The 14,726-nt window shown below is 40.6% G+C and overlaps 1 protein-coding gene across 2 annotated transcripts in view; it reads right to left on the minus strand.

Annotated features, from left to right (window-relative positions):
• The window catches only part of FBXO38 (F-box protein 38), a 65,822-nt gene that overhangs the window by 1,540 nt on the left and 49,556 nt on the right, over nucleotides 1-14,726 (minus strand). For both annotated transcript variants that reach the window (XM_066591319.1, XM_066591320.1), the window contains exons 17-21: nucleotides 14,167-14,269; nucleotides 12,406-12,572; nucleotides 9,964-10,109; nucleotides 8,447-8,550; nucleotides 5,828-5,941 (exon numbers count right to left, since the gene is read on the minus strand). In XM_066591319.1, coding sequence (XP_066447416.1) covers nucleotides 5,828-5,941; nucleotides 8,447-8,550; nucleotides 9,964-10,109; nucleotides 12,406-12,572; nucleotides 14,167-14,269 — 634 coding nt within the window. The remainder of the gene's footprint in view (nucleotides 1-5,827; nucleotides 5,942-8,446; nucleotides 8,551-9,963; nucleotides 10,110-12,405; nucleotides 12,573-14,166; nucleotides 14,270-14,726) is intronic.

The following is a 14,726-nucleotide window of genomic DNA, read 5'->3' on the forward strand; positions in this document are numbered from 1 at the left end:
TTTCATTACTATAGCAGCCTGGGGCCTTGTGAAGTCCCATAAGCATGTCATGGATGGCTTAAAAGAATGCCTGCAATACTGAGGTATTTCAGTATATTGTACAATATATACAGAAAGGAAAGCAGCATCAGAGGTGTAACAAAAATCCACGTAAACGGTGTTGTCCAAATAGGGTCAATTTTATTCTCCTATGGTCATGACAGCGACGTTTCGACCCGACATAGGTCTTTCTCAAGCTGATAAAGAACAATATGTGTTGGGTCAAAACGTTGTCGTCATGACTATGGAAGAATGAAATTGACTCTGTTTGGACGATCCTGTTTACATGGATTTCTGTTACACCTCTGATGCTGCTTTCCTTTCTGGACATATTGGATTCTGTTGGGATTAGGGTCTGATCCCATGCAAGTGCGCCCACATCTGGGAGACTGGTGAGTGCGGCTGACAACTCTCAGTATATTGTACAGGCAATCACCAGTTGAAGTTCCCTATGGGGACTTTGAAAGTAAAACAAAAGATGAATAGTTTTTAATTCTTAAAATCTTTTTTTGCTGAATCAAAATATTTAAAAAATTGGTATCGCCGCTTCCATAAAACGTCAATTATATCACTTTATCCCACATGTTGAAATCCATAAGAAAAACAAAATATGCCATGCCAGAATTGCAGTTTTTTGGTCACCTTGTTTCAAAGAAAAAAAATTGAATAAAATTGATAAATGATAAATCAAAAATCCTTATGTATCCCCGCATGCTATCAAATAAAAAAAAAACAAACTACAAGTCACCCTGCAAAAAACAAGCCGTTATACAATGTTGATAGAAAAATAAAAAGCTATGCGGTCAAAAGAAAAAGAGAAAGCAATTTTTTTGTAAAAGTATTAATTCCTTAATAGTACACCATAAAAACTATGTAAACTTGGTATCAAAATGGTACTGACCCACAAAATGGAGATAACATGTCCTTCATACCACACCTTGAACACGGTAAACCCCCTTTACACACACAAAATTAAATAGCAAAATTGCATTTTATTTCTCCATTTCACACCACTTAATATTTAAAGTGCCATATAATGTAGTGGAAAACCTTAAACATTTTTTTATCACTATAGAACTAGTTATAGAACTCATTACACGTCCTACAAAAAACAAGCCATCATGTGGCTACATCGCCGGAAAGATAAAAGTCTTACTTTTTTTGAAAGTGGGAATGGAAAAATGAAAACAAAGAACAAAAAAGGCTGCAGCTGGAAGGGGTTAATGGAATTTGTCAGTTCGAACGAGCTGTCCAAACTGCAGGCATGATGTTAAGGAGCCGGAGGAGCTGAGCAGGTTGATATATAGTTTTATGGGGAAAGTTTCATTAGAACTTGTATTTTATTCATTTATATCCCTGCACATTCTGAGTTGAACAGTCCAATGGGCGGTCCTATCGGTGATTGACAGCAATCTCTGTATGTATAGTCCTATACAGCTGTCAGTCCCTGATAGGACCGCCCATCGGACTGTTCAACACAAGTTAGGGCAGGCTCACATGAGCGTGTGGTAAAATACTGTGTATAAAACGCAGCGTTTTACCGTTTATCGCCATGTATGGCAGTGTTTTTTTGACTGCACATGACAGTGCATCTCACACATGCCATCATGCACAGGTTTCCTAGTTTAATTTTTTTTCTTTTATTTACCGCTCTGTCGCTTAGTGATGATTCGTATAAACGTAGCACACACGCAATGTAATTGCGTATGTACAGCGCTTTGTACGCACCTATTGAGAACGAAAGGGCTCTCTTTCACGTAATATGCGGTTAAATAGAATATGCTGCATTCTTTTCTTACTCGCATGCTTGAGCTGACAGATCCCCTTTAAGGAATTAATCTACAATTTATTTCAGCAAGGCGGCTTTTAGAGTTTTGCATTAAAAAAAAGGCTTTTTTTGAATTTCAAAATATTTAAAACATCTGTTTATTCTTGTTGCTTTTAAAGGGAACCTGCCATCTTGTTTTTTCAATGCAATCCAATATAGACTTTTAACAGCGCTGCTAATGAGATTTCCTTATCACTAATTAGTTTTGCAGTACATGCCCTTGTACTTTTCCAAACTGCTTTTGAGGTTTTTTCTTGTAGTATTGAAATGAGTTGTACAGTCAGATTTCTCCCTCAGAGCTGTGCCAGGCACCACATACTATTTTCTCTTCTTCACTGTAATCCCATGCAGTCTTTGTAACAAGCCCTGTCTGTGCACCTCCGCTCTCCTTTACTTGCTGTGACATCATCAGCATGCTGCATATGCGCATTGAGGATAGTTGCTCCAACAGTCATGTGACCTCAGACGCAGTGGGAGTAATGATCCTCAAGGAGCATACACAGTATGCCAATCAAATGCAGGCATGGGCAGGGTTTGATATGGCGCCTGTGCGGGCTTACAGCACAGAGGAGAAATTTACATACCAATCAAGAACAATGGCGTGCCTGATGTGGCGCGGAGGGAAAAAAACTGATTTCAGATTTTCAGATTATCAGAATACAGTGTGGGTAAACTTCAAAAACAAAATTGTAAAAAGGTATCGGAGCGCATCTAACAAAACCAAATAGCGATAAGGAAATCTCATTAGCAGCACTGTTAAAGGGTTATTATGGATTACATTGTAAAAACATGATGACAGGTTCCCTCTAAAGTCATACTGAAGAGCCTATGGGGGAAAGAAAAAACACCTGAAAAAAAAGTGTCACGCAAAAGAGCACGTTGAGAAACAGAAACGTCAAACCTCCAAAACAAAACCGCTATTCATAAGTAGACTTTTCAATAATTTGCTGCAGACTTTAAAGAGTAACAGTTGTTTAATTGATGACAAGATTTTTGTACTTACCATGAAATCACTGTCTATTGAGGGAGAAAGCTGAAGACTGTGGGTATAGCTGCTGCCACTAGTAGGCGAATACTAAGCAGAAAAGTGTTAGCTCCTCCTACTAGCTGTACCACTCCTGCAGACACCAAACTAATTAGTTTGTATGCTACCTGTAGGAGCAGCCAAGTAGAATATCAAAAACATTCAAAAGAATGGTACATTGGAGTGGGTGAGCATAAAATTAGTCGAAAGGAGTTGCCTCGAAGGAGGAAACCATCAGTCCCAGAACCTTCATCCAGTGACTAACGGTGACAGAATTAGGAGTTTGCACAGAGTGTACACATTTTCGGAGAATAAGTAGTTTTGGCACTGGTAATAAAACACGGGATTGGCCAGTCTCAAATGAGAGACCCAGAAAATCCAAGTGTTGCGACAGTGTGAGGGACAACTTGCGATGGTTGATGATCCAACCCAAATGTGGACAGAGTGTCTGGAGTGACGTGGATACTCCAGGTTAGCCGACAGGGTTGGGGCTTCTATCATGATGTTGTCAAGGTAGGGAATGGCCGTTATACCCTTGGAGTGGAGGATTGCCAACCCTGATGCCAGAACCTTTGTGAAAACGTAAGGAGTTGTGGCCAATCCGAATTGAAGAACCTAGAATTGAAAGTGATTAGATCGGATGCGCTGAACAGATTGGTACGTGAAGCGACGAAAGGAGCGAAACAGTGGTCTTTTCTATTCTGTGGTGAGAACACTTAAAAGCTGTGGCCTTCAAAATAATTTCTACAACTCTATTTCCAAAAAGTCTCAAGCCCGAAAGAAGGAAGACCTGTTAAGGCCTTCTTGGAGGAGGCATTTGCGCCCCAAGACTTAAGACACAAAGTGCAGCATTTGGTTACCGAAGCCGCCAATGCACGTGCTAACAGTCTGGCCGTATCCACAGAAGCTCTGCATATAAATTTTCCTGCTTGAGCTATCTTCTGCGCCACATCTGCTAACTTTTCCGGAGAAGATCCCAAAAAAATACCTTGGTGCAGTGGCTTAGCCTATTTAGTAGAGGCCTTGCTGACCCAAGTAAAGGTGAAAAACAGCCTAATTGCCGACCCCACAGTCTCAAAGAAAGTTTTAAATAGTGACCATTTTCCTTCATGAATGTCCAGAAAAAACAAAGCATGAACCATAGAATGAGTGGTGCGCTTTGCCAAACGAGATACTGGGGGATCCATTACTGATGAAGGGGGACACTTTTTTTTACTAAGTTGTCTAGAAAAGGTTCCACGTTATCTAGACCCTTAGGCCTAGTGTGAAACAGTTATCGGGAAGGCTCCCTTCTCTGTTCAATATGTCATGGAAGTCTTCATGAGGAGGAAATACCACCTGTGATAAGGAACGTACCCATTCTGGTTAAGTGGTTTGTATAGGCCGCCCAGAAGGAGAACCCGTAGTCAGTTCTATGGAACACATAGCAAAATGGTTCAAACTGGTAGCATGTAAATTTAATATTACAGCGCGAGCACACATAGTATATGGCTCTGGCCGGCCCCTGTCTGAAGTCTTCCGCTCTGGATTCGGACATACTACAGTATATGTCTATTGGAAATGATACTGCTGGAAAGACAATAGCGCAGGAGAGCTATCCTCTGGGTAGAGCTTTCCCAGTCCAGAGTAGATCTGGGAAGTGATAAACACAAGGATGGGTCCTTTTTGGATGGTTTGGAGCTCCTTATAAAAAAGAATTGCATCTGAAAGGTGCCCCAGTTTCCAGGATTCCAGCATGAAGTAATTGAGGTTGAAGGACAACTGGAGAGGATGTGGGGAAGGGCTCTGAAGAGCAGCAACCCACTAGCCAATGGCCGCTGATAAGAAAAGACACAATGCTCAGGAATTAGAGGACAGAAAACCCCTTCCTTCACTGTGATGCAGGGAATAGCCTGCAGCTTCTGTCTGGTTGTATTGTCCAGGGGTGTAGTAGTAGTAATGGTGGTGGCGGGGAAAAAAAGGGAGGGGGGACACACTATAACTGACAGGTCATGTCAAAATGTAACGCTTAGATGTGCCTCCTTTTCTTCGGAGGACAGGGCAGACAACAAAACTGTTAATTCCGTTCTGTTTGCCCTCCTTGTTGGGTTAACAGGAAGAGTGGTCATTTCCTGCATTCCTTGAATCCAAAATGTTCTTGAAGACTGGTGAGAACTAGGTCTAGCTCCTTCGGGCACTTTGCTAAAACAGATTAGTTTGGTGCCTGCAGGAGGGGTATAGCTAGTAGGAGGAGCTATCACTTTTCTGCTTAGTGTCCGCCTTCCAGTGGCAGTAGCTATACCAACGGTCTTCAGCTGTGTCCTTCAATGATCTGGGCAAGAAAAGTTTCTTGCAAGAAATCAACCAACATAAGAAATTGAATGGCTTTGTGAACACATTGCATTATTTTTCTTCTACTGATCCAGGATTACAATCTGTATTATAATCTAGTGTTGAATTCAGAATTTCGCTGCTTTTATAGTAGAAAGTGGAGAAATTTATTGTCAGACACATCCTTGGCTTAGTTTAGTTTTTAGTACATCAGATTGTATTATCACTGGTGTAAAGGCTGCACTACTCGGAATACAAAACACAGACTGAACCAGCAAAATGTTACTAATGTCAATATGAGAAACCAAATCTTGTAGATAATACCTTGGAATTTTGTTAGCCATTACAAGGTATCATGCCTAGAAGATTGTTTTGTTTCCCCTACTGAAAGCAATAACATTTTGTTCTACTGGCTAACACGGTACCAAACGTCTTCTTTAAACCAGCAAGGAAGGCTGAAAGATTTAACCTCTAAAGCAAACACTATTGTGATGTGATTATAACATAGGCTGCAACTTGGGATCTGTACAAGATAGATAATGGGATGCATTATTAAAGCTACTTGTTTTTATATATAATAATTTCCTAACGAAATTGTAAAATTAGACATTTTTAATTCAACTTACTTTTTTCATCATCTTCAAAGTCATATCTTGCATAGCTGTTTGGTTCAGCAGTTCTCAGAGAACGTAACCAAGGAAAGTCTGTGATCATGGAGTATGGAGCACCATCCACAACACCTGGAAAAGGAATGATAGAATGACCACAAATACACACCCTATTTAGGTATATGGACATACTAGATGGGTATATACACATATGAACCCCATTTATATGCCTGTAGCGGCCTATTGCATTTCTACTGTGCCTTAAATGTATGTTGTGATAGCTCCTTCTAGTGACTGTTTGTACAAAAAGGGTTTAGATAGTTAACTTACAATATACATGAAAGCCACTGTAGCCATCACCTATGACCCTAGCTCATTAGCAGCTATTACGGTAGCATCGCTGGATGTTCAAATTATCATCTAGCATTGTGGGTTCATACATTTATGCATATTGTCATGTTGTGTATGCTACTTGCTGTTATTCTCCAGTTAATGTCTACTAATCCGTCACCATGCTGGTAATAGACAGTACTGTACCTTCATTGTGTAGAAGTCTATGGGCACTCACCATGTGTCTATTTTTTATGCTGTACACAACTTATATTTCCTGCATGTTTCTATAGCATTGTATAGTGGTATATTGTTACATGCTGACATAAAACAGTAAGTTCATTATCTTTCTGTTCTCAGTTTCACCTATCCCTGCAATAAAAGTTGAAGTTGGACATTACATCTGAGTCAATGAATTACGTTTAGCTGCCCATCGACATATGCCCCTATCACACATAATGAGGGCAGAATAATGCCAGAGTGGAAACCCACTATGAAGTATCAGCTCTCAACAAATAAGACCTAAAGGGGGACATTAGTGCCTCTAAAAGTGCACCTCTGTGCCTATAAATAGGAAAGGTTATTCTATTAAATCCCTGACTGCAAATGAGCCAACTTGCTGTAATGAGGATTCCTTCTCTCTGAAAACCTAGGAGTCAGTGGTATACTGGCAGGCAGTGTTTCATCGGAGACCAGGTGTTTCTCTTAACAGGTCCCAATTAAGTGAATCTTGACTGGAGTAAGGTGCTCCATCCGGCAGCGTCCTCTGTTGTTAAACACGTGGGTCTGGGCAAACTTCAGTATGGCATCACATGCTCCACTACAGTCGACCACTTGAAGTAAAACTCTGTTACCCTTGTTAAGGAATGCATCTAACTTTTGCTATACCACCTTTTATACCCTTCTATCTGTACTCAGATGATGGAAATATACATTAAATCTCCTATTATTTATTTACCACATCTATTACATTCCTGTAGCCTACACTGAAATCATGCATTGAGTCTAATATTTCCATAGCATCTATGTTGAATTAACGTAAGCAAGCAAATACCTGGTTGAATAAATGTCTAAAGAAATCTGAAAATGTAAAATAAATACCACCACAAATACCATTCCATAAAAAGGAATTTAATAATGAATTTTATAATAAATTATGCTAATACTGTAATTTTGTTTTACTGTAAGTGAATAGAATATCAGTGCAAAAGGATAGTTTATTATGGTAAACTGAACACTCTAGTACCCTGATGTAGCACCTCTGGCTTAGATACAAGTTACGATACGGGCGGGCATGGCAGCATGCAGGTCCTGTATGATATCCTGCGGCATATCGAACTAGATTTGCTGTACCTGAGCCTCTAGATCGTGCGAACACATAGGATGTCGAAGTTGGCGCCCCAGATGGTCCCATACATATTCTATTGGCAACAATTCTCAGACAGAAGTGTGACAATGTTTTGGAGACATTCCTGTGACCCCCTTGTGTGTGCGGCCAAGCATTATGCTGTTGGAAAATGCCTCTTGGAAGCCCCCATGAGAGGAACACATGTGGCTGCAGGATGTCCTGAACATATCGCTGAGCTGTCATTGTCCCTTCTATCCCTACTAGGGGTGACTGTCTTCTGCGATGGCCTCCCAGACCATCACACCAACAGTGGGAGCACTATGCTGCTCCAGCAGTGGCAGGATTGAGGCGCTCACCGCCAGGTCTCAAGAGACAAACATGGCTGTCATCATTGCCTAAACTAATCCTGGATTTGTCGCTGAAGACAACCCGGTCTTAGTTTGAGCTGCTTGTCTGATAGTCAGACGATTCCCTCTACTGGTGGACTGTCGAAGGCATCGTGAGCCTGGTTGCCTTGTGTGCGTCTACTGGCCCCAACACTTCCCAACAGTCTGATCAGAACGGCCCAGGTGGCGGCGGTTTGTCGATACATCAATACTACCATCCAGCTTATTCCACTCCAATAATGTGCGGCCTCTCAAACTAGGTTAACTGGGAAACATCTCTGAGTCGCAGAGGAGTCTAGTGGTCAACAAACCTCTACTGTCACAATCTGTGGTCAGTGTGAACACTGGGTTAAATATAAAGTCTAATAGGTGTCACTTCATGTTCCATAGAGAAAAATTAAAACAAAAATCTGTTTAACATAACACATGAGGAAACAAAGCTCGACATATACAATAGATCACTTTCTAATGACACATTCTGTTTGAACATAGGTGGACTAATCATAAAGTGGTTTTCAATGGGTAAGAACATCTGTTTTAATTCTCACAAAAAGGAAGAAAAAAGTGAACTACCTTCCAGGGTGTAAATGTCTCGACCCCAGGGATATTTTGTATATTTCTTTACATCTTCTTCTGTGCGAGTGGCCTCAGGAAAGAATTCGTATTTAATGAGCTCTCTGAAGAGAAAATATCAAACGAGATAAGTAGTCTAGAATGTGATAGCTGAATACCATTCCAAGTTTTGCAGAAGAGTTCCAAGGGTAAAACAAAAGGAATATACTAATTATTCTAACTCCATGGAAAGCATTTTTATGGGCAGATCTAAAGGTTTGTGGGTTACAATAACACCAGAGTCTTCTCCACTACTATTTAGAGAGATTTTAAAAGCCGCTTTTTTGATAACTTAAGACAGCATTGGAGTCACATTTACAACTGTCAAAGAAAGAAAACGGTTTTCTGTGCCCATAGCAACCAATCACAGCACATCTTTCAATTCACATTCTGCTCTGTATGGCTATTATGTGCATGGCAGACAGCGGTCATTATAATATATATATTGTATATATATATTATTTATATATGTATATATAAATAAAATCATACATTTTCCCATTGTGCAGGGTGACATGAGTTTTCGTTACTTTTTTTGCTCCCCACCAATCAGAGAGCATATTTTCTCTCCCGTTGTCACTTATGGGTTTTTCAACAGGAAAAGGAGTGAAAAAATGAGGACTTGCTCACCTGATCACTCCCCTACACAGTTTAACCTTGCAGATGCCACAGTCCAATTCCAATGTGCATGAAGCCCCTAAGGTCAGTTTCAGACAAGCGTATTGTCACACATCCGTAATACAGACGTGCTATAGATGACATTGCAACACTATTTCATCAGTGTCTGATCTGTATTTGACCCCTTATTTGCCTTCATTGGTTTTATTTTCTTCAGGAAAAATACAGATCCTTATTTGCATAACAAAAAATAATACCAATGGATGCAAATACAGAGTCAAAAAATGGGTCATATTGTGTATTTCAAACATTTCTGAGAAGAAACCACGGATGTGAATAGTTATGTAGATTTAATTATGGCCCGTAAAAGGCCTCCTGGAGACTGCCAGGTTGGATCCTGCTGCGAGAATTCTTGCAGCGGGATGCGAGCCGTGCTCCTGCAGCGACCACTGCGGCTCACCTGCTCCGCCGTCTCCTCCGCTCTGCTATGCGCCAGCTGCCAACCGGCCGGCGCATGCGCAGGCGGCGCGTCACCAGTGACGTTTCTGTGCAGGCCTCTGCAAGGCTCGCACAGAAATAGGACATGCCGCGATTTGTTTACCGCGCATATTTTCACACGGTCAAATCGCAACTGTCTGCATAGGATTGCATCATTTAATGCAATCCTATGGCAGCGGGCACATGCGGAAATTCTGTGGAAAATCCCGCCGCGGAAATTCCGCCTGTGTACAGGAAGCTAAACACAGACCAAATATGGAGTTAAAACACGCTCGTCTGAAATCGGCCTTAGGCGGTGTTCACATTTCAACAGTCTCAACAACAGTAGGAAAAAAACTGTAAAAAAAAAAATGTCTACTCACTGATTAACGTTTGCTATAGTGTCCATCCAACTGCGAACACGAACTTTATTTCTAACATTAGGGGGATTGCTAAATTCATGTATGATACAGATGTGATACGGGTATGGACCACTGAATATTTTTTTTTCTAATGTCAACGTGTCTACCTGTTTAGAGAGTAAATAAAAAGAAATAAAAAGAAATTTGGTTATATTTTATAATGATTACTTTCAGACAAACATTTTAGCAGTAAGCTGTAAGACAAATTGTAATAATTCAGACCTGAGCTAATACAACTCTGAAGGCAGTGGGAATGCAGAGCAATATAGTCATAAAACTGTATAAACAATTCTTATAAAAAGGTCAACTGTCTACAAAATAATTGGCTGCACAATCGAATGACAAAACCTACAAACTGAAAAATGTGCAGAATGCCAAACTGTTGGAAAAAAATGTTACAAAAATGTCTTTATTAGAATCGCAATAAAAAAAAAATTTTAAAACAGAGTTGATATGCTGGAGAAATCAACAGACCACATCCCTGGACCAATCTAATAGTGTATTCCCACAATAGTCAACAAATCGTACACATGATTAGATATTTGATGTAAAATGTCCACCAACTATATACATAACCAGATAAAAACCTGTGGGGAGATTTATGAAACGGTCTAAAAGAAAAATTATATTTGTTGCCTGTAACAACCAATCACAGTGGCTTTAATTTCTCATAGTGCTCTTACGAAATTAAAGCTGCGCTGTGATTGGTTGCGTAGGCAACAAAGACAGTTTTTTTCTTAGTTTCATAAATCTGCCCTTTAGTGTCCATAAAAGTACTGTCTACACAGTAATGCAGTATACATGTTTAAACTACACAGTAAGTGCCTGGTTAACTAGAAAGTGCAAAAAGCACCTGTGATGTCAGTTACTGGCTCTTAGCTCCGCCCCCTGATCATATGACAGTGGCATCATCACAGGTCCTTTATCTTCCTTGTGTATTCAATGAGGGATTTTGGGTGGACTACATCCCCCCCACAAACCACTAAGGCTACAGCTGCTTTCGATACAGCAGTACTCAGTATGGCAGTTTGTAGCTGGTTGGGAGACACCTGTGTGGAGAACCCAATAAGTGACACCTCACAAATGTCAACATACACAGCTGGTGCTGCATATTGACCAACAACATTGAAGCATAGTCCTTCAACACTATCTTCACATCTCCTGAACGTGATATCATGTCATCTCAAGTGCTAATACCGGCAACACCAGTCCAGCCTTCATCTAATCGTCAACCGTTGTCCAGTGTTGTAACAAACCGTTGCTGTCGTGCAAACATGTCCCCACAGAGGGTTCAACACTCCTGTGAAGCTAATGCAGCTTACATGACACAGCGATAAGCCACGATTTCACCTCAGCCACCAGCTGAAGTTCGCAAAACACATGCAGCTCATATGCGAAAGCTATGAGTGAACATGTCTCCTCAGCAAGCTGCTGAAGTCCGTAAATCATGTGCAGCTAATATGCAAAAGCAATGTAGCAGAGCTGTGTGTTTGATATGCATGTAGCAGAGCTGTGTGGCGCACTGTGCCACCAGAAACACTGGTACTACAATTTTCTAATGATTACTAGTATTCACCTATCTGCAGGTTTATGTAGCGTGGGAGGAAACCCATGCAAACATGGGGACAACATAAAAACTCCATGCAGATGTTATCCTTAGTCAGATTTGAACCTAGGACCCCAGTGCGGAAATGAAACAGTGCTACCACTAAACCACCATGTAATAATTAACCCATACGGCTGATGCCCAGATGTACTGGCATGTTTAAAACATTTGTTGTGTTAGTAATATAAATTAGCACTTTGTCATGGGGGTATCTCCAAAGTCCCAAGACTGTATCATCCCAGCACACAGGATCACACAATCTTGCATCTCTTTAGCAATGTGGCTATAATTAAACAGAATCTACTCCATATAAAACGCATAATCATCTTTCCACTAAAGAATACCCTAATGGGCATTCTTACTGGTTAGGTCCCAAGCCGTCCACATAAAACTGTCAGTTCAAGTAATTGCAGCAACATGGCCAGAAAACAAGCAACAAAGGGAGCCTCCATTAACTGCCAACGTGGATGTTTTTTTTCCAATCTTGGCCGTTATTGCATCTCTGTCCATTAAATGGATGCCAAAAATGAGTTTTTCTTTTTTTAATTAACTGATTGAAAATAGCTGAGAAAGAAACATTTCATAAGACATCATAATTTATGACACATCTACTTAAATAGAAGATATTAGCGAAAACCATTCCAGGAATGGAAACTAAAACTGCACTTTAGCAAGAATTCTGGCACTAACAATATTCACTATTTATACATCACGCCTTCAATATAAAATGTTATGAGAAAAACACATTTTTAACACTTCATAGTGCCCCTTTTTCTTCCTTTGATGGAGACACTTACTTGCTGCATGGGGCGCAGGTAGATGATGCGATTTCTTTCAGGGGGCATCCTAAGGATCTGGTCAAGTACTTGTTCCATGTTAAGCTTCTTACATTGAGCATAATCAAAGCGATTTACAATTGGTGCATTCTCCACCTTTAAGTGCTTCAGGACTCGGCATCGCGTTGCTGAGAAAACAAAATATGTAGCCCAATGTTTACAAACTGTAAAAATTGTACACATACTTAAAGCCGTAGACGTATTTCGTATTCGGCAACAGACTACTAAATACCTGGCATATCTGAAACAGACGTCCCTCATTATGATCCCACTATAGTCAAGCGATCACTAATGCTAAGTTTCCTTTTAACCCCCTCAAGACCAGATATTTTTAATTTTATTTTCACTTTTCGCCCCCACATTGCAGGAGACTTAACGTTTTTATTTTTCCATCAACATAGCTGTACGAGGGCTTGGGGTTTGTGAGACAAGTTGCATTTTTTTGTAATAAGATCACTTAAAGGGGTTGTCCCGCGGCAGCAAGTGGGTCTATACACTTCTGTATGGCCATATTAATGCACTTTGTAATGTACATTGTGCATTAATTATGAGCCATACAGAAGTTATAAAAAGTTTTTTACTTACCTGCTCCGTTGCTAGCGTCCTCGTCTCCATGGTGCCGACTAATTTTCGCCCTCCGATGGCCAAATTAGCCGCGCTTGCGCAGTCCGGGTCTTCTCCTGTCTTCTATGGAGCCGCTCGTGCAGAATGCAGGCTCCGTGTAGCTCCGCCCCGTCACGTGCCGATTCCAGCCAATCAGGAGGCTGGAATCGGCAATGGACCGCACAGAAGAGCTGCGGTCCACGGAGACAGAGGATCCCGGCGGCCATCTTCAGCGGTAGGTATTGAAGTCACCGGAGCGCGGGGATTAAGGTAAGCGCTCCGGTAAGCTTTCTTTACCTCCCTGCATCGGGGTTGTCTCGCGCCGACCGGGGGGGGGGGGTTGAAAAAAAAAAAAAAACCCGTTTCGGCGCGGGACAACCCCTTTAATGTACTGGGGTGAAATGAAAAAAATGCAATTGTGCCTTTTTTTTGGTTTGCGGGGGTTCATTTGTTAATGATGATTACAGTGCAGTAAAAATGACATGACTTTTTTTTTTTGGAGTTAGCACGATTACAGTGTTACAAAGTTTGTGTAGGTTTTCCTACTTTTAAAAAGTAAAGAAATTTATAAAACAAAAATTGCTTTCTATCGCTATATTCTGAGGCCCATTACTTTTTTTTATCATCATGAATTGGGATATTAGAGGGCTTGCTTTTGTGGGGTGAACTGTAGTTTTCATTAGTACCATTCTGGGTACAAACATTTTTTTGTTCAATTTTTAATAGATTTTTTTTTTGGGGGGGGGGCCCAAAAAACCCCAAACAAAACAGAAAAAAAAAGCTATTAAGCCCTGCTGCTAGGCTCCCGGCTGCCATGCTAGCCCCTCGGTACCCCTGCAATTGTGTCGTGGAGGGACAGCGATGGGGTGCTTCTCAGGCCAGCTTCATCAGGCACAAGAGCAGGTCAGCTCCATTCAAGTGAAAGGGACTGAATTGCTATACCAGGCACATACACCATTATCTGTACGGCGCTGTGGCTAATGCAAAGTGAATTATCTGCGGTGTAGTAACTAAAACAGACAGGAGATTAGTGTAACATTGTTTCTCATATAAAGCATTTGCAAAGCAAGTATGTATTCATACAAAAAGGGACCTAACAGTAATCCGAAGTAGACTCACCATGGATGAACATCATTTTTGGACAATCCTTCAGAACTAAATCTGTGATGCCACAGTTTGTTAAGGTTATACCTACAAGGTTTTTAGATTTAAGGTTCAAAACCTAAAAAAAATAAAATAAAAAAATATATAGTTCAATGTATGTAATATATTATACATTCCTCTACTTCCAGTAATGCTAAATACACCTTCAAAACACGTACACTAAGGAATAGGAACACCTTTTACATGGAAACATTGATTTTTACATGTCTGTGGCAGATGTGAAGTGCTCAGTAAGAAACAAAGTCGGCATTTCTGTATTAGATATGAACTTCCTGAGATTTTAGGTAATATGAGACTTGTGGTTCCACAGTTCTCAGCAGTAGAGTTAACATAATGCACAAAGTTTAAAGAATGCTGCGGCACTCGCCATAAGCAATTCACTTCAGTCATGCGGAGGTACTATTGTAATCCAATAGGGTAAGATGTAAGAGCACAGAGGTACTTTCATCATAGCCCACTGGATTACTATTTTGTATCTGCATGACTGAACTTAATAAAGGATGACTTATGGCAAG

The sequence above is a fragment of the Eleutherodactylus coqui genome, chromosome 2 (genome assembly GCF_035609145.1).
Source record: "Eleutherodactylus coqui strain aEleCoq1 chromosome 2, aEleCoq1.hap1, whole genome shotgun sequence".
Classification (NCBI taxonomy): domain Eukaryota; kingdom Metazoa; phylum Chordata; class Amphibia; order Anura; family Eleutherodactylidae; genus Eleutherodactylus; species Eleutherodactylus coqui.